General features: G+C 38.0%; 1 protein-coding gene across 3 annotated transcripts in view; it reads left to right on the forward strand.

Annotated features, from left to right (window-relative positions):
- Positions 1–23,306, forward strand: part of PTPN22 (protein tyrosine phosphatase, non-receptor type 22 (lymphoid)) — a 58,001-nt gene extending 34,695 nt beyond the window's left edge. For 2 of the 3 annotated variants that reach the window (XM_006865896.1, XM_006865898.1), the window contains 10 exons: positions 2,892–2,968; positions 3,077–3,864; positions 5,277–5,360; positions 5,497–5,612; positions 6,278–6,305; positions 7,906–7,989; positions 8,277–8,392; positions 12,544–12,574; positions 19,327–19,404; positions 23,242–23,306. In XM_006865896.1, the coding sequence (XP_006865958.1) occupies positions 2,892–2,968; positions 3,077–3,864; positions 5,277–5,360; positions 5,497–5,612; positions 6,278–6,305; positions 7,906–7,989; positions 8,277–8,392; positions 12,544–12,574; positions 19,327–19,404; positions 23,242–23,306 (1,467 nt within the window). The remainder of the gene's footprint in view (positions 1–2,891; positions 2,969–3,076; positions 3,865–5,276; positions 5,361–5,496; positions 5,613–6,277; positions 6,306–7,905; positions 7,990–8,276; positions 8,393–12,543; positions 12,575–19,326; positions 19,405–23,241) is intronic. The other variant, XM_006865897.1, reaches the window with a different exon arrangement.
- Positions 23,307–23,626: the final 320 nt, after the last annotated feature.

Raw genomic sequence — 23,626 nt, forward strand, 5'->3', positions numbered from 1 at the left:
CTCACTTGAGATATCAAAGAGATTGTCCGATGATTTCCGCATTCTGTTGGGTCACCTCTCTTTGGAATGGGCACAAATATGGATCTCTTCCAATCAGTTGACCAGATAGTTGTCTTCCAAATTTCTTGGCAGAGATGAGTGAGTGCCTTCTGTGCCGCCTCACTTTCTTGAAAGATTTCAATTTTGAGTCCATCAATTCCTGGTGCCTTATTCTTTGCCAATTCCTTCAATGCACCTTGGACTTCTTCCCTGAGTTTCATTGGCTCTTGATCATATGCTACCTCTTGAAATGGTTGAACATGGACCATTTCCTTTTGGTACAGTGACTCTGTGTATTCCTTCTATCTTCTCTTGATGCTTTCTGCATCATTCAATAATTTGCCCAGAGAATCTTTGAATAACGAAAGTCAAGACTTGAATTTTTACTTCAGTTCCCCCAGCTTGAGAAATGCTGAGCGTGTTCTTCCTTTTTGGTTTTCTGATTCCAGATCTTGGCACATTTTATTATAATATTTGGCTTTATCTTCTCGAGCTGATCTTTGAAATATTCTGTTCAGCTCTTGTACCTCGTCATTTCTTCCATTTGCTTTAGCATCTCTATGCTGGAGAGCAAGCTTCAGAGTCTCTTCTGACATCCATTTTGACCTTTTCCTTCTTTCTTGTATTCTTAATGACTTTTTGCTCTCTTCACGTATGATGTTCTTGATGTCATTTATTATTAAGCATATATATTACATTGGGGTGTGTGGAAAACAAAGTTTAGATAGGGTAGGGTTAGATCATTTCTGTAGTTGTTAAGTGCTGTTGAGTTGGTTCTGATCCATAGTGAGTTGTATAGGATTTCCAAGGAGCGGCTCATGGGTTTGAAGCACTGACCTTGCGGTTAGCAGACTAGTGCTTATCCTACAGCACTACACCAGGACTCCAGGGTTAGGTCATGGTGGTGGTGGTTATGCTCTGTGTAGTTGATTCCAAATCATAGCAACCCTGTATAAGGTTTCCAAAGCTGTAAATCTTCACAGGACTAGAAAGCCTCATTTTTCTCCAGTGGAATGGCTCGTAGTTTCGAACTGCTAACCTTGAGGTTCATAATTATATGCCAGTCACTGTTTTAAGTCTTGATGATACAGTAATAAACAAGATAAGTTCCAATCTTAATAGAGCTTACAGTTTTGTGGGGGAAAAAAGATTAAAAATAAATCAAATTCAAATATTATATTTTTAAGACACATGTTTCTGCACATTTTAGCATCTTCTGAAATTATGATGCTATTTATAATTGGTGATATCTTACAATAGATAGTGATTTTTTTGAGTGACATTTTAACAACTCTGAAGGCAAGATTTATATGTATAACGAGTCCTGGTGTGGCACTGTAGGATAAGTACAAGGTTGTAAGCAACCTTCCAAGCTCAGCAGTTCAAACTTACCAGTCGCTCCTCAGAAACCCTATACAGGGTCGCTATGAGTCGGAATCAACTCGATGGCACTGAACAACAGCATATGTGTATATATGCAGACACATTCAAAGGTGTCTTAGACTCTGTGAGCTACAGTAACTAACATGATAAAGTAATAATTACCATGGAGAAAACAAAGCAGTGTATGAGACTGAGGGTGGCTGATCAGTTAGGGTCAGTTACGTGGGAGTATGATTTTGGATTGGATGGTTAGGGAAGGTTTCCTTACGGCAGATGACACTTAAGCAGAAATCTAATTACTTTAAAGTCAGCCATGCAAAATCTGGAGCAAGAATATTTGAATCAGAGGGAACAGTAAGTATCAAAACTTTGAATTGGAAATAAATTTGCTGTGCTTGGGGAATGGCAAGAGAATGCATGTAGCTGGAGCTTGTGAATGGAAAAAGAAGAGATAAGAGAGATAGAAAGAGAGACTGGAAAGGCATCTATTAATGTTTAGGGTTGAGGTGATGGAATTTCTGAAAGCAGAGGGCTCTTGAGAATAAATATGTCCCAAGAACATATTTAAACTTCCACATTTGAAAGGATCATGCTGCAAGCAAATCCTCTTGAGTTTCTATAACACCATTAATTCTTTATTCTAATCCTTTTGATCTCAGTGGGTAGATACATTCTTACTAGGCTCAATGGTTTGGAAGCTTATGTAACTCCTTCATGAATCATTTTAAATCTTTGTGTTTTCTAAAGGACTATTTCTGACTTGTGACTGTTGTTGTTATTGCTAAGTGATGTCGAATCAGTTCCAACTCATAGCAACCCTGTATAGGGTTTCCAAGGAGCAATTGGTGAGCTTGAACCAGCCACCTTGCAGTCCCAGTGCATTAACCTGTAGCGCCACACCAGGGCTCCATCAACTTCTGAATTGCTGATATGAAAGCATCGGTCAGTGGCATCACTGGGCTGGTGTCCCCCAGTGCAGTAACCTCCTAACTGTCAGGGGGTGATAGTGGTGACGAGTTTTCACACTGGACAATAAGTGACATCAAGCCTAGTGATGCCACTGCCTTACCTGTCCTTCCCCTTGCACCCTGGCCTGTGAGTCACAACCACTGTAGACTCTGGAGTCATTTTGGTGTTACTTCCTCTAACAGTGTCAGGGGGTGCAGTTCACACCCCTGCCCCTTACCCCACCAAGTGATGCCACTTTGTTGTTGTTGTAAAGTGCTGTAGAGTCAGTTTCGACTCACAGCGAGCCTGTATAAGGTTTCCGAGGAGCAGCTGGTGAAACACCTATCTTGTAATTCAAACCGACTTTGCGGCCCAGCGCATTAACCCATAGCACCACACCAGGACTCCAACGATGCCACCAGTATCCATTTAAATAGTTTATTTGATGAATTTTTCCTTATCTTCCCAAATATCTCATTTGCCAATGTTAAAAACCAATCTCTAATCTATTTCTCTTGAAGATTCAAGCAAAGTATTCAGTTCCTGAGCAAAATTCCACTCTAGAAGCAGGCTGTTCTTCTCTTAGTTTATCAATAAGGTAAGTACAGTTTTATACACCATCTAAATATTGTGTGTGAGAGGCGAATCTCATGCCTGTAACTTATTATGATTGTAGGAGACCTCATCATTACTTTTTCTGTTTTAGCTCCATAAACGAAGCAACGATGATGAACACACAGAACAAACCAGGAACAAAAGTGGAAAAAGCAGGGGCGTTTTCCTTTGACCAGAGGACTTCTGAAATCAGTGAGAGGGAAAGGTGTGTTTTGCACCCTACTGCACGGTGCACATCTTTTGACTTTTTGGAACTAAATTGTGATTGTAACAAAATTTCCGACAGAGCCATGCAATGGGAGACAAAGGAATTTCCAATGACTGGGGAATCTCTTCAGAAGCATCAGAGTTTGGACTTGAGCTCCATTTTGTCTGGAGCATGTCCAAATTCAAAACCTATAAATACTGCAGAAAAATATTTTCATCCAAAGCAGCCAATTATACGGACCAAATCAACTCCCTTTGAGTTGATACAGCAAAGAGACATGAAGGAATTGGACAGCAATGAAAATATTTCTTATATGGAACGTCAACGGCACAATTCTTGTCTGATGTATGCTTCATCAGCAGAACTGAATTGCTCACTGCCAAATGACCCTCAATACCAAATACATAATGCCTCTAATGGAAAGCAACCTGGTCCTAGTGCATATTCCTACATGTCTTTAGTAGAAGATCCTTATTTTTCACCAGTGCCTCCAGGTCGTGCTGATTCTAAAATGTCTCTTGATTTACCTGAGAAGCAGGATGGAGCCATGTTTCCTTGTTCTTTGCTGTCAACATCGTCTACAACCCTTTTCTCTTATTACAATTCACATAATTCTTTGGCACTGAATTCTCCAACTAATTTTCCCCCACCACCGAACCAGAAGACAGTGGGTAAGTTATTGTTTGTTTGTTTGTTTTTTAAGTTGGTATGCCAGTTTGGATTTCATTTTATTTCTGTAGATTTGGTTTCTCCTTCCTGCTTCCCTTCTCTTTCTTCTTAGTGCTCCTCCTCCTCCTCAAATAAATTTCAGGAACAATTTAATGATGTAGGCAAGTTGAGAAGAGCAGTATTAAAATGTGTGTGTGGGGGGTAGTGGTGGTTGTGTGCTGTGAAGTCAATTCCAACTCATACTGTTGTTAAGTGCCCTCAAGTTGGCTCTGACTCATTGTGACCCTATATAGGGTTTCCAAGGAGTGGCTGGTGGGTTTGAGCCACCAACCTTGCAGTTAGCAGTCTAGTGCTTACCCTACACTGCCATACCAGGACTCCAGAGACTTATTAGATAAGAATATGTGCTCAATATTCTGTTTGGAATTTTTAATCTTATGTACACCTTTATTTTCATACTTTATCTCTATTAAGATTGTGGATATTTTGCTTACTATACACACTGCTGTGTTCTACTGAGTGATTTAAAAGCAGAAGTGGCTTTCTTGTTAGACATGGTTAGAATAATTTTATGTTGAAGAAGGTAAAGGAAAGCAAATTGTAAGCTTAAATCTCTTAGTTATTTCATTAGATAATTACAAAAAAAAAAAAAAATTCTACCTGAATAGGAAATAAAGAAAACTTGTTCTATATCATCATCTGTTTATAGAGTTTCTTTAAAACCAGAGGTGTGGTTCATTTATAGCTTTGTTACAAAAATATTTTATCTGGACCTAGGAAGTTCTTTCGTTGAATATTTTATATACTTTGATCTCATTTTTTAAAATTTAAAGGTATTTTCTTTTTCTAGACATCCATAATACTTAAGACTTCTCTCATTAGCAATAAAATTAACAAACAACAAAAAATACTGTTCACTTCAAGGATTGTAGCAACACTGACATGTGTGCCATCTGGTGGTAGTTTCTTACAACAGCATGTTAGACATCATTTTCTATAAAAATTCTGTACATTTCTACAGAAATGTAGAAGACCCGGTTATACTGTTGTTTTGCAAACAGGAAATTCATCTATGTTCTTGGCGTCTGTGTAGAACTAAGGACAGATGCTAAAATGTTTGTAAGTTTATTTATCATGTAACTGAAGTTTTGCCATGTCAAGGTGCTTTCTAATATACTCAGCAACTCAATGGAAATACTTTTGGGATTTTAAAAGAAGTAATAGTTTGAAGAAATGGCAAACACCTCCTAAATTTTCAGCTTAACATGAGATCATTTCTTTTTTCCTTGAATGAACAGGTACTAATATAAATATTAAGAGTTCTTTAAGGAATGTAATCTAGACTAGGATATAAGAATTTTCTTTGGATTGTTTTATTTAAAACTCGTGATTATATCTCTGACATTTTGAATAGCAACTTCTCCAAAGATAGATGATGAAATACCCCCTCCACTGCCAGAACGGACACCTGAATCTTTCATTGTGGTTGAGGAAGCAGGTGAGTTCAGTTCAGTAAGTGTGGATGAACCAGATTACCTCTGGTTCTGTGTCCTGTCTGCTATTGCTCAGTAACATTTGCTTTCTTAAAATAACAGTGCTTCTAGGAATTGAACTGTTTTTGCTTTTTTTTCCAGGAGAATACCCACCAAGTGCTCCCAAACCATTATCTTCAATTGTGAAGGTAAAAACGGATGCATCACTGGACTGGAGTGGAACATCTAATGACCCTGTAAGACTTAGACCATGCAAGGCCAATGACTTTTTTTATTCCCCACATTTGCATCCAGTCGATTACTGCATTTGAACACATAGCACTCAGTAAATAATAACCAGAGATTACTATTTATAAGATAATATATTAGAGGGAGAGAGGTAAAAAGATGTCTAAGACACAATTCTTATCCTTAAGGAACGAATAGTCCAATCTGGAGATACAGGATAGGTACAAGTCTTCATTTTTTTTGTCTATATTTGTTATAACAAGGCAAATATGACCAGTGCCACATTAAATATAAAAAGTGACTTGGAATGTGTGAGATATTTTCTAGCTGGAAGTGATTACAGAAGATTTAGTGAAAGAGGAAATACGAATTGAGTCTAGGATGGTTAGGAGAAAATAAGAAATGTTGCATAAGTAGATAGCTTGTTTATATTAGTCATTTGTTGTTGCTGTGAAGTGCCATCGAGTCAGTTCTGACTCATAGGGTTTCCGAGGAGCTGCTGGTGAGCTTGAACCGTTGACCTTGCAGTTCAAACCTACCTTGCAGTCCAGCACATTACCTTGCAGCACCATACCAGGACTCTAACTCTCTCTATAAGCATATGAAATATAATTTCAAATATACCATTTATTGCTTTGAATTTGTACAGATTTATGTATATATTCTTGTCTGACTTCTTCTTTCTCTTTTTTAGAGTGTAAAACTCCGTTGTTCCAAATCAGGTAAAAAAAAAAAAATTCATTTGGCTTAAGATGACATTTAGCTCTAAGAATCTATACTGTAAAAATGACTCATTAAGTTTCAAGTAATTCACCTCAGGAGACATCTATTTATTGATTTATTTTTGGTTTCCCGAGCTTTTTGTTGTTGTTAAGTGCCATGGAGTAGATTCCAACTCACAGTGACCCTGTATAGAATTTCTGATGAGGGTAAGTTTGAACCTCCAACCTGTTGTTTAGCAGTTCAGTGCTTATCCTACAGCACCATACCAGAATTCTTTTCCCAAGCTAAAAGTTTTATTTTGTCAAAGGCAAGGTGAAGACAAGATTTTAGAATTCTGATCTTTGATATATAACCCTTTTTTAAAAATGTTATTTCAAATAGAATCTTTTTAAAATTTTGCTTCTATTCAGATTGAATTGAGCTTTTTCCAGTTACCATAAATATGTCTTTTTATATAGTTAGGTTTATTTGAATCTGGATTCAGTCCATACACTGCATTTAGTTTATATGTTTATATTATTAAAATATATTAAAATTTTTCATGTATAACAGTTTCCCTCATTTTTTATATTTTCCCATGCTATTTATTTGTTCAAAAGAGTGAGTGGATCACTTGTCCTAAAGACTGCTAACATTCTGTATTTGTCTAATTGTATCTTCATGGTTTTATTTACTATATTCCTCTACCCCCAGAATTTCCTGTAAATGGTAGTTAGATCTAGAAGCTTGATTCAATTCAAATTCAAATTCTTTGGAAGAATACTTTTGTGAGTGAAATGTAAGTTTTTGATGACTCAAAGACTCATTAGTTAAAGAACTAGATGAACCAAGTTCTTGATCACCACAGGTAGTCAGTTCCTGACTTACCACATATTCTAGTCACCACAAACCATGCTTCTGACCATCTGTTTTTGTTGTTGTTGTTTTCATATATCTGATGATTAGTACTATGTTTATTAAGTACCCTGGAGTCTTTCCAACCCATAGTGACCCTGCACAGGGTTTTCAAGGCTGCTAATCTTTACGGGAGCAGAAAGCCTCATCTTTCTTCTGCGGAACAGATGGTAGTTTCTAATTGCAACCACTACGTTACCAGAGCTCCTACACAATGTTGCAATGCATTATTTGCTAATGTCGTCATTCTCAGATGTTCTCTTGCAGATGTTCATAGACAAGATCAGATTTATAATGATAGTGATACTAAAAGGCAGTAATGTTGTTGTTGGTAAGTGCCATCTAGTCTATTCCAACCCATAGCGACCTCGTATAGGGCTTCCAAGGAGCAGCTGGTGAGCTTGAACCACCAACCTTGCAGTTCAAACGCCTTTGCATTCTGGTGCATTAACCCACAGCGCCACACCAGGACTAAAAGGCAGTAATAGTGGAAGTTAAAAAACAAAACACAATCAAGGGATAGAACTCAGGTCAGAACAGAAAATCCCATCGTTCAGGGGTCTGTAGTCATCATTCAGACAATTTATTTGGTGGTTGTAGACTGATACTGAATAATTTTAAAAAGTTCTCTAAGGCCAAAAGGCGTCTTTGGTTATGAATTTTAACTGATAGATTTCTTTGTTTTATATGTTCTTCCTACCATAGATCTACAGCAATGTCGTTCTTCTTCCCCACCACCTCCACTTCCAGAAAGAACCCTAGAGTCCTTCTTTCTTGCTGATGAAGATTGTAAGTGGCAGTACTTCCTCTTTTAAAAAGTTATAAAAATGAGAGTGTTAAAGGTTAAAAATAAAGTAGAACCTAATCAGAAAAGAATAATTAAGTAGGATAAATAGAATACATTAAAAAAGCATAATGTATAATAAAAATAAAGTCTAAAAAGGCCTTTGTTGCTGTTGTTAAGTGCCATCAAGCCTAGCTAAGGACTACTGAATATACATTTGTACATGTTAACCTGGAAGCTTAAGAAACTATACACCAAAATGTTTCTTTTTCCTCCCTTGTCTGTCTTTTAGGTATGCAAGCCCAATCTGGAGAAGCTTATTCTGCTGGCTGTGATGACACCATGGAAAACTCAACATCTTCAAAGCAGATATTGAAGACTCCTGGGAAAACTTTCACAAGGAGTAGGGTAAGGAAGATGGGAGTTGTAGGAAAAAACTCCATTACCGAAGGTTTTCCTCCTCTTATCATTAGGATAGAAAATTAGATGAAACATCTTCACAATAGATTGCTGGTCTTAAAGTAATCAAAGTTAATAGAACAAAATCAAAAAGAAGAAAAAGATACAACTTTGTTAAGAATTTCTTTCTCACTAAGATTAATTTTTTACTCCCATAAAGATTTACAGTTTCAAATCCCTATTCAGGGTTGCTATGAGTCAGAAACGACTTGATGGCACTCAACCACCACCACCATGAAGATTAATTTATACATTTAAAATATGCCAAATAAACATATCAACTTTCCCCCCTAGAACTAGATAATAATCCAAACATGGTAGGGGGCGGGGAGGAGAAAAGCAAGAATAGCCAGGAAACTTTAAAGAAGAAAAGAGAAGAATAACCGTATCATTTATTAAAGCATTGTAAAGCCTTAACTACTGGTGCATGAAAATAACCACATACCAGCAGAACAGCGCAAAAAGTACAGAAAGAGATCCAAATATTTTTAGGAATTTAGCATATCATGAGACCTGGTGTGGTGCTGTGGGTTAATGCGCCAGACTGCAAAGTCAGTTTGAACTGCAAGGTTGGCGGTTCAAGCTCACCAGCTGCTCCTTGGAAACCCTACACAGGGTTGCTATGGGTTGGAAACGACTCGACGACACTTAACAACAACAAGCATATCATGAAGGTGGCAACTCAGAGCAGTGGGAAAAGATGGACATTTTAAAAATTGGTGTTAAATCAGCTGGATAACTGCCTAGCTGGGGGAGAGGAGAAATAAAAGCTGAAGTGGGATCCATAGCTCACACCTATGCCAGAATAAATTCTAGATGGATAAAATATTTAAATTAAACAAAGAACACAAAACCATACACGCACTAAAAAAACATAGAAGATTCCTTTATATTCTGGGAGTGGGAATGACCTTTATAATTATGACCCCAAATCTAAAATTTCATAAAAAATGTATATGAATTTAGTTAAATTACTAACTATAAAATGCTCAATGGCAAAAAAAACACCACACCTTAAAAATAAAAATATAAAGAATTTTTTGGAGAAAAATATTTACAACTGGCATCATAGCCAAAGGGGTTATTTCTCAAGTATATAAAGAGTTCCTAGAAATTCATAGAAAACAATAACCATAAAAGAAAAATGGGCAAAATACATGATCAGATAGTTAAAAAAAAAAAAAATACACATGGTATAACCTTTAAATGTTTGATATGCTCAGCTTCATTCATAATGAGAGATGCAAAAACAAAACCACAGTAACATACTATTTTGATCTATCAGACTGGCAAATTGAAAAAGCTTGATCATGCACTATAGTAGGGAAGTCAGCCTACTCCACATTGTTGGTGGGGATGTCAAGTAATACAGGTTCTACAGAACGGGACAATCTAGCATGTTTTAACAGAATTACAAATGCACATATCCTTTGATCCAACGAGTGTACCTTCTAGGAATTTATCCAAATATGCTCTCACATAAATGAAATGTATACTAGGTTAAATACTGCAGCATAATTTATAAGAGCAGATGACTAGAAACAATACAAATCTTAATCATTAGAGGGACGGATGAAATAAATTCAAAATCATATCATACAACCATACAATGGTATAATATAAAGCTAAAAATCAAATGAGGACTCTTGATGTCTTTATATGTAATTTAATAACTTTTGGTCCCAGCGTGGCACTGTAGGATCAGCACCGGACTACAAAGGTTGGTGGTTCAAACCCACCAGCCTCTCTTTGGAAACCCCTACGGGGTCATTATGAGTTGAAACTGACTCAATGGCACTTAACAACAAAAACATCAACTTTTACTTAAAAGGGGGAAATATCTCTATTTGTATTTACTTTCATTCAACCCTGGAAGAAGAAGAAACTAACAAAATGGTTATCTAGAGCGATGAGTTAGAAACTGGGCAGATGAGGAATAAGCACGTTGCTGTTGTTAAGTGTCATCTAGTTGGTTCCAACTCATAGCGAACCTGTATAGGGTTTCCAATGGCTGTCTGCTGGGTTTGAATCTCCAACCTTGAGGTTACTAGTCCAGTGCTTACCCTATAGTGCCACACTGGAACAAGAATGGGATGGTAAAATTTAACTATATTTCTTTATGTACATTCGGATTGAATTATAAATCAGTTATTTTAAGTATAAATTAAAATTAAACAATTACATACTAGATATACTATATAGAATAGCACATTTCTATTAGATGTTTGTTGTTGCTGTTAGGTGCCATTGAGTCAGAATGGACTCACAGTGACCCTATGCACAACAGAATGAAACACCACCCAGTCCTGCAGCAACCTCACAATCATTGCTACATTTGAGTCCATTGCTGCTGCCACTGTGTCAATTCATCTCACTGTGGGTCTTCCTCTTTTACTCCGATCTGCCATTTTATCAAACATGATAGCTGACAATATGTCTGAAGAATGAGTGACGAAGTCTGGCCATCCTGGTTTCCAAGCACTCGGGCTGCACTTCTTCCAATTTAGATCTGTTTGTTCTTTTGGCAATCCATGGTACTTTCAATATTCTCCTCCAACACCATAACTCAAATGCATCAATGTTTCTACAGTCTTCCTTATTTACTGTCCAACTTTTGCACATGAGGTTACTGAAAATATCATGGCTTGGGTCAGTCAGGTGCACCTTAGCCTTCAAACTGACATCTTTGCTCTTCAACATTTTAAAGAGGTCTTGAGCAGATTTGCCCAATGAAATACATTGTTCATTTTCTTGATGGCTGCTTCCTAAGTGTTGATAGTTGGTACTAGCAAAATGAAGACTTTGACAAGATGTTTACCTGTATTTTACTATGTAAAGGATTTTGATTGTGTGGCTCATGACAAGCTATGCCAACATTGCAGAGAATGAGTTTTCCAGAACACTTAATTGTGCTCAAGAGGAACCTGTATATAGAGCAAGAGGCAGTTGTTAGAACAGAACAAGGGAACACTGAATGGTTTACAATGAGTAAAAGTGTGTACCAGGATTGTATTCTTTCACCATGCTGATTCAATCTGTATGCTGAGTACATACTCTGAGAAGCTAGATTATATGGGGAACAGCACTGACATCAGGATTGGAGGAAGAATCATTAACAACCTGCGATATGCAGATGATACAACCTTGCTTGCTGAAAGCCAAGAGGACTTAAAATACTGATGAAGACCAAGACCACAGCCTTTGGTATGGTAACACCTCAAAGCAAAAAAACAAACAAACAAACAAAAATCCTCACTACCGGACCAATAAATGGCATCAAAATAAATGGAGGAAATATTGAAGTTGTCAAAGACTTCATTTTGCTTGGCGTAGATGTTTGGAAAATAGAAATGTCACAGAAAACAGCTACCTGCCCTGAAAAAACTACAGTTTATCTGCTAGAAGAGAATAACACTGTGGAAAACATGTGACTTATCAAAAAGAATAAAGCACTAATATAACCCATGAAGAACATGAGGAAATGTTGAGTAAGAAATTTGGGTAGAGTTATGGAAGTGATCAATCTGAGACTTCAGCATAAAGGAGGCAGAAGACATGGGTTTGCTGAAGGAAGAAGAGAGTAGCATAGACAAAAGTATGGAAGCCCATCTAAGTAAACTGAGTAGAGTATGATGGGTAGAAATTCTTGGTTCAAATAAGAATAGCTATATCTCAGTGCTACCTTTACAAGTTACTGCCAGTTTTGGAATGGTCTGAATTAAAAAGAGAACTAGAAACTTCATTTTCACCCGATATTTTGATAGAACTATTTCTGTTGCTGTTGTTAAATGCCATCGAGTCAGTTCTAATCATAGGGTTTCCGAGGATAGGCTGGTGGGTTTGAACAGCCAGCCTTGAAGCTAACAGTCCTGCACTCTTTCTAAGTATGTAAATTTGGGAGTGGGGAGAAATGACAAGATCAGACCAAATAGAGACTTTTCATTGAGTTAAAACTGGCAAGATAGAAAAATAATTGTGCAATTTTATTGTGCTATTTTAGGTAGGTAATGTTTTTGGCTGAGGTTTATATTTCTATTTTATTAAAGTATCTTGGATTTCATGTGGAGAAACTTAACATTTTACTTTTCTTCGTTTTGTAGAGCTTGAAAATTCTACGAAATATGAAAAAAGGTAAGTTTTTATACTTTTTTCAGAGTTTATGAGTATGTACTCGTAAATGAGTACACTTTCACAATGAAGCAATTTTCCTTATATAACCAAGTTAACAGTGTTACTCTGTAACAGACTCTCTCTAGGGCCCGAGGAATCAGAACAATTACTTGAAGGTCTTGTACTTTCTGGACTCCACAATGTTAATATTGGGCACGGAGTAAGGGGTGAGAGAGTTTGTGTTTAATAGACAGGAATAATAATCAGTGTGATATTTGGAAATTTCTACCCATCCTAAAATGCTGTCATTCATTTGTGATATTTAAAATCCCCCACAGTCTAACCTCAGATATATTTTCTTTAAAAACAGTCACAGCAAAGCATATTGTGAAACAAATGTGTTGATTTTAGGAAATAAGCAAAGCATTGACACATTTCGATTTGTACCAAGTATTATTAGCAATAAAAGTCTGTTGCTTACTATTTTTGCTATATTGTAATGAAAATAAAAGCCATAGACTTCTGAAACTGTGGGGACTTAATTATCTTAGAAATTTGTGCTTACAACTACCAAGTACATAAAACACTTGCTGTTATAAACTGCTCGTCGAGTCAGTTCTGACTCATAGCCAACCTGTATAAGTTTCCAAGGAGCAGCTGGTGAGTTTGAACTGCCAACCTTGTGGTTCTCAAGTCCAGTGCTGATCCTACAGCGCCACACCAGGAGTCCACATAAAACATAGCAATATGTTTTTCACAAATTTGATACTTGAAAAAATTTGATTACTTTGGATAATTATGAAGGATCCACACAATATTTGGCATTATACTGGTGCTATAGGAAGGACAAGGAATACTGGTGCTATAGGGAGGGACAAGGAACCCTATAGTGGGTTACGCATTGGGCTGCTAACTGCAAAGTCAGCACTGTGAGTCCACCAGCTGTTCTGTGGGAAAAAGATGAGGCTTTCCGCACTTGTAAAATTTTACAGCCACGGGAAACCTTTACAGGTTCACTATGAGTCGGAACGAACTTGATGACACCTAACCACCACCACCACCACCACCACCAAAGGAAGGGTCAAGGGCACTGAGAAAACTTGATTAAGCTATAGCCTCAGTAAGAAGGTTTATAGCTGAATCTTAGTCCTCTCGTCTGTGTTTTTATTTTCTCCTTACGCTAAATAACATCCTGATGCTTGAGCTAGTGCCATCACATCTGATCGTTGAAATATAATAAAAATGATAAAGTATGGTTGGAAATATGTCCTTTCCCCAAGGTGAGTCAAAATAGAATTCAAATATTTCAAAAGGAAATTACAGTAGGTACCATGGGAAATAAAACAGCCCCAAAGAAACAAACAACAATAAAAATGAGTGGCTTGAGTAGCCAATCAAAGATTGGTTTGACCAGTTTAGCTTATGAAAATCCTAGCTTCCTTTCTCTAGCTCATTTTGAGAATAGCTAAGAAAGACAGTAAATCCAGGCAGACTTAGGTTGGTACAACTTCAAGATATGATGGAACACTCAAAGACTCCCAGTCTCATCTCTAGGTAAGAGCCACCAGAGGTCATTTTTTAGATCCAGGCAGAGCTATACTTCTATTTCTCAGCCTCCTTGATCCTTTGGTCTTTTGTTCTTAAATGAAGAATAATAACTGGGTCCCCAGATTGATCTTGATAGACCTGTACTTACAGATGTGTCTTCTGCCCCCTCTAGGTGGCTCATGACTCCATACTTCTGTATATTCATTTAGCTTTTTATTGTGGCTAGCTACTGTTGAATCCGTTCTAACTCACAGTGATTCCATGTGTGCAAAGTACAACTGATTCATATGGTTTTCAAGGCTGTAACCTTTTGTAAGCAGATTGCTTATAGGTGGGTTTGAACTGCCAACTTTAGCTAGTGCTTAATTGTTTGTGCTAACTAGGAGCTTCTTCTTTTAGCCTGGATCCCCGTAAGCTGGTCTTTTGATAAAGTGGCTTTACTGTTCATGAAATTAGGATTCTTTTGTTATTTTGTACTAGCATCTAGGCCTAACTAATGCTATTCATTCATTCACTAAATAGTATTTATTTTATGTGCCAGGCATTCTGCAAGTCACTGGGTAGATGACAGTGAACAGAATAGAGATGGGCCCTGACTTTGTGAAGCTTTAGCCTACTGAGCCATTCGGCTACTAACAAGTAAACTCACAACTATATATACATACATAATAACACACTGTGATGAAAATTTAGAGGGTGATTATGAGAATAGCAAAGATGGCCCACTTTAGAATGAGTAGTCCAGGAAGCCCCAAGGAAGTGACGAACCAGAGGATGAAGGAGGAGCCAGCTAGGCAAAGAATGGAGAGACAAGCACTCTAGATAGAGGGAACAGCATATGCAAAAGCTCTGAAGTATGAAAGAGTTTGGTATGTGTTTCCCTTATTTCCTCTAGTGCTTCATAATAGAAATTCTACAAGAGAGAGGGACCACAGGAGACAGCTGTCAATGAAGATGTTGAAGTGGTAGTGGGGGTCTCATAATTTAAACACCCTCATGATGACACTGTGTGAACTTTATTTCTGACCGGCACATTATCACATACTGGTGGTGGTGGTTATGGACCGTGGAGTCAGTTCTGACTCATAGCGACTCTGTATAGGATTTCTGAGGCTGTAAATCTTTACAGGAGCAGAAAGCTTCCTCTTTCTCTCATGAAACCCCTGGCAGTTTTGAACCACTGACCTTGACATTAGCATCCGGTCTCATAACCACTTCACTACCAGAGCTCCTTATCACACACTGAAGCTAGTATCAATTTTCGTTTAGTGTCCTGCCAGTTCCTCCCATTGTAGTACTCTTTTTTTTTTTATGTCCTGTCTGCTTGGCATCTATAGTTCTTTGCTTTGAACAACTGGTTGCCCTGTTTTGCTGATGCCTAAGTATCAACAAAATTGAGCATACCCTTGCATTTGCAGCATGCTCTTTGTGATCACTTTCCTCCCTGTTGGTATCAGCAATAGTCTAATGAACTGTGAAGACACAGTATCAAAGGACAGAAAGTGAGTGCGCAAGGTTTTTTAAGTAAATATTTCAAGATGAAAAACACTAGTGGAAATCTTGAAGAGCTCATTAACAACCATCCACAACAAACGAATTATTTCCAACTGCCTTCCTTTTAAGTACAACTTCTTTTTTTTTTTTAAATCAAATCACAACCTTTTATTCTAAGTACACTGGCTGTCAATACAGAAGGGAGCCAGGTTCAGGGAAGGAGACAGAATTTGGGTCATGCATCCACCAGCACCCTGCACTTTTTTTTTTTTTTTTTAATGTTTTGTTGTGAATTATGTGATAGTTGACATGGGAGAACATTAGCTTTACATTCATCCTATTGTATATCGTTTCATTGCCATGGTTACAATAAGTACAACTTCTTTTGATTATCTCAGACCTGAAGATCAAAACTGTTGTTGTTGTTAGGTGCCATCGAGTCAGTACCAACTTATAGTGACCCTATGCACAACAGAACAAAACATTGTCCAGTCCTGCACCAACATCACAATCGTTGCTACATTTGAGCTCATCACTACTGCCACTGTGCCAATACATTTCGTTGAGGGTCTTTCTCTTTTACTCTGATCCTCCATTTTACCAAACTTAATATTCTTCTCCAAGGACTTGTCCCTCCTGACAATATACCCAAAGTATGAGAGATGAAGTCTGGTCATCCTGACCAGGATTTCCAGTATTAATGTGATTTTTCTCCATGTTGTGATGTGTTGAAAATCCTAACCACTGCCTGTGGTTAAGGAGCTCTGGTGGTGCTATAGGATAGATGCTGGACTCCTAAACACAAGGGTGGTAGTTCAAACCCACCAGTTACTCTTCAGAAGTAAGATGAGGCTTTCTGCTCCCATAAAGATTGACAGCCTCAGAAACTCTATGTTGTTGTTGTTAAGTGCTGTTGAGTAGGTTCCGACCCATAGTGACCCTGTGTAGGGTTTCTAAGGAGCAACTGGTAAGCTTGAACCACCAACCTTGGGGTTGGTGCAAACCAACTTTGCAGTCCAGCGCATTAACCCCACAGCGCCACACACATCTCTAGAGTTGGTGGTGGTAGTTATGTGCCATGGAGTCGGAATCAACTCATAGCGACCCTGTACAGGGTTTCTGAGGCTGTCAATCTTTACGGGAGCAGAAAGACTCATCTTTCTCCCACAGAATAGCTGGTAGTTTCAAACTGCTGACCGTAAGGTTCGCAGCCCGATTCGTAACCACTACGCTACCAGAGTTGGCATCCTAAATTCAGACTTCGAGTTTCTTAAACTGTGAGAGAGTAAATTTCTATTTGTCAGAATCATCCATTTACAGTATTTCTGTTATAGCAGCATTAGATAACTGCTGCAGACCATGCAGACCCGGTCAGGAGTTTGAGGCCCTGTGGGCCCAAGTGTTGCAGACCATACAGGCCGCAGGCTCTGAGGAACAAACTCTAGCCACCTAGCAGACATAGCAAACTATTTTTCATCTTAGTATTCAGTTAGGTTTATTATTAATTGCATACATGAGCCCTTGAGATCCACAGATAAATGTAATATTTTCCTAAAAGCCGAGACTGTAAAATTCCAAAAAGGCAAAGTTCTTCCCTCAAAGAATTCAGTCAAAGTAAATTGGGTGGCTTCCCAAGTCTTTGTTCTAAGGACAATAGGACTGCCCTCCCTAAAGTGTTTTCAGGTGCAGCCCTATTCACCCAGGCGTCTCTTTTCCTGGAGAACCTGGGCTGGGCAGCCGACACAATGGGACTCCTCCCAATCCTCCTTTTCCGTCCCCCATTTGAGGCTAGGTGCTAAAAGGTATGTTAATTAAGCTTAAGAAACCAAGTTGCGGTCATGAGATTCGAACCTGCGAAGTACGATGTAAAGCTGCCTAAATGTCTGGAAAATTACATATGTTAGCTGTACCTTGTCTTAGTCCCACCCAGATTTGTGTAAAGTACCTCCCCTAAATAAAACGGAGGTGCAGAACGAATCCAGGTGCATTACGACTGGCAAGGTGTGCGTTACAGCATGCAGGGGGCTCAGTCCAGCATTGCAACCATACTGCCTGTTTAGCCAAGATGTTTACTATGCAGAATATTACGGCCTTCATGGCTGAGATGTTTGCAATGCAGGATCTGCCTGATGCCAGTCCCGCATCCACTCTGGTTTCGGGGTGTCTCTTTTTCTCTCTCGTTGTGTTTCTGTGTCTTCTCTTTCGCTATCCCTATCGCTGCCAGATATCCCCAGCTCGTGAACCAAACACCTATGTCGAGGCAGGTTTTCGGCAGCATTAGATAACTAAGACCCAAGCCAATATGCAAAATAGTTTCCTCAGCTGTAGGAGTATATGTGCTGAATTTTAGCCTTGTCTTGTAGAAAAGTCAATATTCCATTTTGGGGTGATTCTCTCCAACCCCTCTGACCCCCTACCCAAGGAAAATACCATATAAAAATGATTGATAGTTCCTGAACATTTTCATCTTTACCCATTTCTGATTCATATTTCTATCCACAATGCGAGTAACCCTGGTGGCACAGTGGATAAAGTGCTCAACTGTGAAACAAAAACTTGGCAGTTCTAACCCACCAGCTTTTCTCTGTGGGAGAAAAGTGTGGCCGTCTGCTTCTGTAAAGATTTGTTATGTTGTTAGCTGCCATTGAGTTGGTTCCAACTCAACAGTTCTTCTGTGTATAATAGAATGAAACACTGCCTGGTCTTCTCCCATCCTCACCTCGGAAACCCTATGGGGCAGTTACAGTCTGTCCTATAGGGTCCATATGGCAGTGGAACCCTCTAAGCTTGGCACAGAGTAGGTATTCAATAAATACACACTTTACTTGAATCATATTGAAATTCACTCTGTGCTGGTCATCCCAGGAAGGTGGAGGGGTGAGTTTCTAAAATCCTAGTATCAAAAGTCTTATGTGCATGGTTATATATATAAACAGACACACAACACACAAACACATACAGGCAGCCCTCATGCTGCATTCTGAAAATGTTCCAAATCAAAAATAATTAATCATTTCTCCCCATTTTCTCTTAGCCAGCTTAAATTTGGGAAAAATTTTTTTCACTGCTAGATAATTCACATGCAAAAAAATGTGGACTAAATTCTCATTTTCATGTTTTCAAAATTGATCAGATACTGATATGAGTACATTAAAGTTTTGAGAAGAAAAATTAAGTATTTTAAAGATAAAACAGAACAATAAAGCAACAGAGCAATGCTCCTGGGGAATTATGGGTCTAACTCAGAATCATCTATAATTGGAGAAGTATAGACTGCTAAGAGGAGTAGAGAGCAGCATTAGAAAATACTTACACTGATCATGTGTTGAATGAATGTAGAAAGCAAAGGGTTTAGTAAGAGTAATGAGAGTACAAAATAAAATGTACTCAAAACCCAAATGTAAATCTCAAAATAAGTCGATTCATGATACAATGAAACTTATTCCTGAATCTTCTGGCAAGCCTCTTTAGTGTTAGGCTGTTATATAATCTAGTTGCAAATAAAAGAAACCACAAAAACAACCTAAAGAAAAGCCCCACATATGAGATTATAAAGTTTTGATTCTTTTTTAAGCACTTACATTTTGTTACATTTGATAGCAATACATTTGTTTGGGAGTATTAATTGCTCTGGAGAACATGTTTAATGCCAATAATGATGTGATCTAATGAGGAGTAATATGACTCTGTCTTCATTCTTATCCTGAACTTTTTTGTTCTTTTGATTCTAGGTATCTGTAATTCTTCCTCATCAAACAAATCTGCAGAATCTGCTCAGTCAAGTAACTCCAGCTCCTTTCTGAATTTTGGTATGTGTGTCACTTTCCTGCAGTTTTAAAAAAAGTCTATGTGAATTAGCCATTTATGTTGTTGTTAAGTGCCTTAGAGTCGGTTCCGACTCATAGCGACCCTGTAGAGGGTTTCCAAGGAGCGCCTGGTGAACTTGAACTGCCAAACTTTCTGTTCAAACCGACCTTGCAGTCCAGCGCATTAACCCACAGCACCACACCAGGTATTCATTTGTAGTATAAGAAATACAAATTTCAATATGATATAGAGTTGCATGTATATATAGGTCCTTATGTTTATATTCTTTTCCATGCAGTTTGACCTCAGCTACTTTTTAATATCTCACATAGGACTGAATTGCCTAACACAAGTTGGGGGGAAAGTTAGATAATCAAATTATTATGGAGGTCTTTTGCAGCATATTTGTCCAATGTAATACCTTGTTTAATTCTTGACTGCTGTTTCTATGGGCACTGTGTACTGATCTCATAAACCTGTTTCCATTGAGCCAATTATAACTTAAAACAACCCTATAGGAAGGACCTCTGGTAGCGTAGTGGTTACAAATTGGGCTGCTAATCTCAGGGTCAGCAGTTCAAAACTACCAGCGGTTCCATGGGAGAAAGATGAGGCTTTCTGCTCCTGTAAAGATTTACAGCCTTGTTGCTATGGGTCGGAATCGACTCTATGCACTTAACAATAACAACAACAACACAGGAAGGACTGAGCAGAACTGCTCCCATATGTGCTTGCAAATTTTGTGGAGGCAGATGACCACATCTTTCTCTTCTCAAGTGGCAGTGAGTTCGAACTGCTGATCTTTTTAGTTAGCAGCCAAGCACTTAACCACCGTGCCACCAGACATCCTCATTGTTGACTCAAGTAGAATCAAAGCTTTGTCAAGTTTTTTCTGCTGCAAAAACTTCCCTGAAATTCTAAAAAATAAAAATTTCACTTTGATGACGAAGGTGTGTCTAACACAAACCACAGTCTTTTCAATCATCTCATATGCATGCAAAAGCTAGACAATGATAAAAGAAGACTGAAGAAGATCATGTAGATAATGCAGGACTGGGCGATGCAGCATACTGTTGTACAGAAAGTTGCCAACCGTCGGAGCCAAGCTTCTGTACAACAGAGTTAGTTGATGACAACTTACAACAAACATCACATTATTACACTGGAAGGTAGTAGATGAACGTGAAGAAATCCCAGGGCACTGTCATACTCCAGTTTATATTCAAATCAAAGATATAACAAATCAAAACTAAAGTATGATTAAAAATAAGAATAGCAGTTGCTTCTATCCTAGTGTGGCGCTGTGGGTTAATGCACCAGACTGCAAAGCCATTTGAATGGCAAGGTCGGTGGTTCAAGCTCACCAACTGCCCCTTGGAAATCCTATACAGGGTTGCTGTGGGTCAGAACTGACTTGACAGCACTTCACAACAATAACAGTCTTGTAATACTCATTCAGCAAAAGATGAAGCACAATTCTGTTAAAGAAACTGTCTCCAAGAATAAGTTATAAACTCAAATGGATATTTTTATGTTATTTTAAGCATTGTGTTATTCTATCTGGAGTTCCAGTGTGGTGCTGCGGGATAAAACACTGTACCACAAGATCTGTTTGAACACACAAGGTCAGCAGTTCAAACTCATCAGCTGATCCTTGGAAACCCTATGAGTCAGAACCAACTCTAAGGCACTTAACAACAACAACAATTATTCTATCTGATAGATAATCTTGATACTATATAAGGCAGTGCTGTCTAATTTCATTGTAAGAAATGTATTAATTTATGTAAGACATTCTTACTAAAACCAAAAAGCAGAGTCCCTGCAAAGTTCTAGGGGTCTGCCTGGAGTCCCTGTACCACACCTTGAGTAATTTTGCTCTAATGGCACTGTCCGTATCTGTGTAGTCAAAATTGGGCCGCAGCCAAATCCAAAGTGCTACTGACAAGAATATGAAGAAAACTATAGAGGAGGTGGGGCAGTGGTCTAGAAGTGGCAATATCACCTTCACTCACATTCTCTGTATGTGTACTTAGAAATGTGCCTATATCTAAATTGCAGTCCTGATGTGGCACTGTAGGATAAGCACTGGACCTCAAGGTTCATTTGAACTGCAAGGTCAGTGGTCCAAACTCACCAGCTACTCATCAGAAACCCTAAACAGGGTTGCTATGAGTTGGAACCAACTTGACGGCACTTAGCAATAATGACAACAATATCTCAATTGCAAAGCAAACTGGAAAACTTGCTGGGCATCCAGTTGCCCATATGCATGTACAATTATATTCTTGAGGAAAAAGCAATGAAATGGTTTTGGTTGGCAGATACCTATTTCTGCCACACCTGAGTTTTGATCCCTATCTCATGTTGGCAAAATGTTTAACTAGACTCCCTAGCTTTCAGTTTTCTCAGCCATAGAATTTTTGTTTTGATTGAATTCACTCTAAATTTTTAAATGTTGTGACTCCCAAAACAAATGCATGATTTTTATGAAATGATTTTGTTTATAAAATTCACATAGCATACTGTGTTAACCTAGGAGGGGAAACAAAAATCACCCAACTCTGGACCACAAATATTCATAGCTTCCTCCTTTTTTACCTAGTCAGCGATACCGCTTGAATAACACATGGTTTACCTCATTTTACCACAGAAATTCTAGTGTAAGTTTGAAATATTAGAGTTTTGGGTAGAGGGTCAAAGTTATGAAAACTTCTTAGAACCTCCACCTTAAGGAAATAAATGAGTGGAGTATTTTTCCTTCTTTCTTACCTCTCAGAGGAGTAAAATCTACATGAAGTACGCTGTGCTCAGCCCCTTCCCCCAATCCCAGTCTTTTAACATTGATAGATTTAGGAGCCCTGGTGGCTCCCTGGTTTAAGCATTAACCTGGTGGTGCCGTGGTTAAGCACTTGGCTGTTAACTGAAAGGTCAGCAGTTCAAACCCGTCATCTTCTCAGAGGGAGAGAGATGTGGCAGTCTGCTTCTGTAAAGATTTACAGCTTTGGAAATTCTGCGGGGCAGTTCTACTAGGTTCTACAAGGTTACGATGAGAGAATCGACGCAATGGCAGTGGGCAAACGTACTAAATGTAAATGCGGTACCTTGAAAACATGTCTCCATCGAAGGAAGGGAAAGTCGGACGCTGTTGAAGTAAGAAAGAACCAGTGTCATCAGTCTGCACGTTTTTTTTTTTTTTTAAAGTACCCAGAAATAAAGCTTCAAAAGTTGTCAGAGTTTCCTAATTCTCCTTCTCTGGGAGAAGTAGTACTTGAGGGAACGAGAGAATAAAGATGATTATTTAACTACTTATTTTTTTCAATATTGCTTATTATTTTATTTTTCTAAGTTCTTCAAACATAGTTTCTTAGTAAAGGAGGGAGTTTATGCATCAAAGAGGATAAGTGAATTTAATACTATCATTTTTAATGTAAAGTAAATAGTGCTTATTCTTCTGGAATTGGGATTTTCCACTTTTGTTTTTTAGGTGGGCGGGTGGGAGTAAAAAGACACATAAAAGGATATTATATATTGAATTATCAGAGGCTTTTGTAACCAGATTTTTTCATACAATTATTATCATTATTAAATGCTTAAGTCCTCTACAAATTTAAAATGTCTTAGTATTCTAGTGTTATTACTTAAGCTTTAATTAGTAAAATGCCTTTTTAACCTATTGCTACATTTGTTTAGGAGGTTGTGTAATCTTTTGAAAAAAATCCATGCATTTGTGTATTTTATAAAACATTAGCAATACATTTGCAATGTTATAAAACATACAAAAATGAATTTTTTAATAAAAATCTTACTCTTTGTATTAAATTTATTTTTATTCCTAGGTTTTGCAAATCGTTTTTCAAAACCCAAAGGACCAAGGAACCCACCAGCAACTTGGAATCTTTAATTCAATGTTGGGTTTAGGCAACAGTTAAATGCTTGGCTGCTAATTTACTCAATAGCATTAGGGAAGAAAAACCTGGTGATGTGTTTCAGTACGGATTACAGCCAAGAAATGGGCCAGTTCTATGCTGTGACATGGGGTCACTCTGAGTTGGAATGTACTTGACAACACCCAACATCAAGAAGACTGCAAGTGCACTGCAAATCAAACTACTATAATACTGCTGACTAAAATAATTGTGTTCTGTACTAATATCAACAATGAAAATATGCTAATGTGTTGAAGAGCTTTTGAAAGAAAAGCAGTATGCAAATAAATGCCAG

This window comes from Chrysochloris asiatica, unplaced genomic scaffold (genome assembly GCF_000296735.1).
Source record: "Chrysochloris asiatica unplaced genomic scaffold, ChrAsi1.0 scaffold00085, whole genome shotgun sequence".
Lineage (NCBI taxonomy): Eukaryota > Metazoa > Chordata > Mammalia > Afrosoricida > Chrysochloridae > Chrysochloris > Chrysochloris asiatica.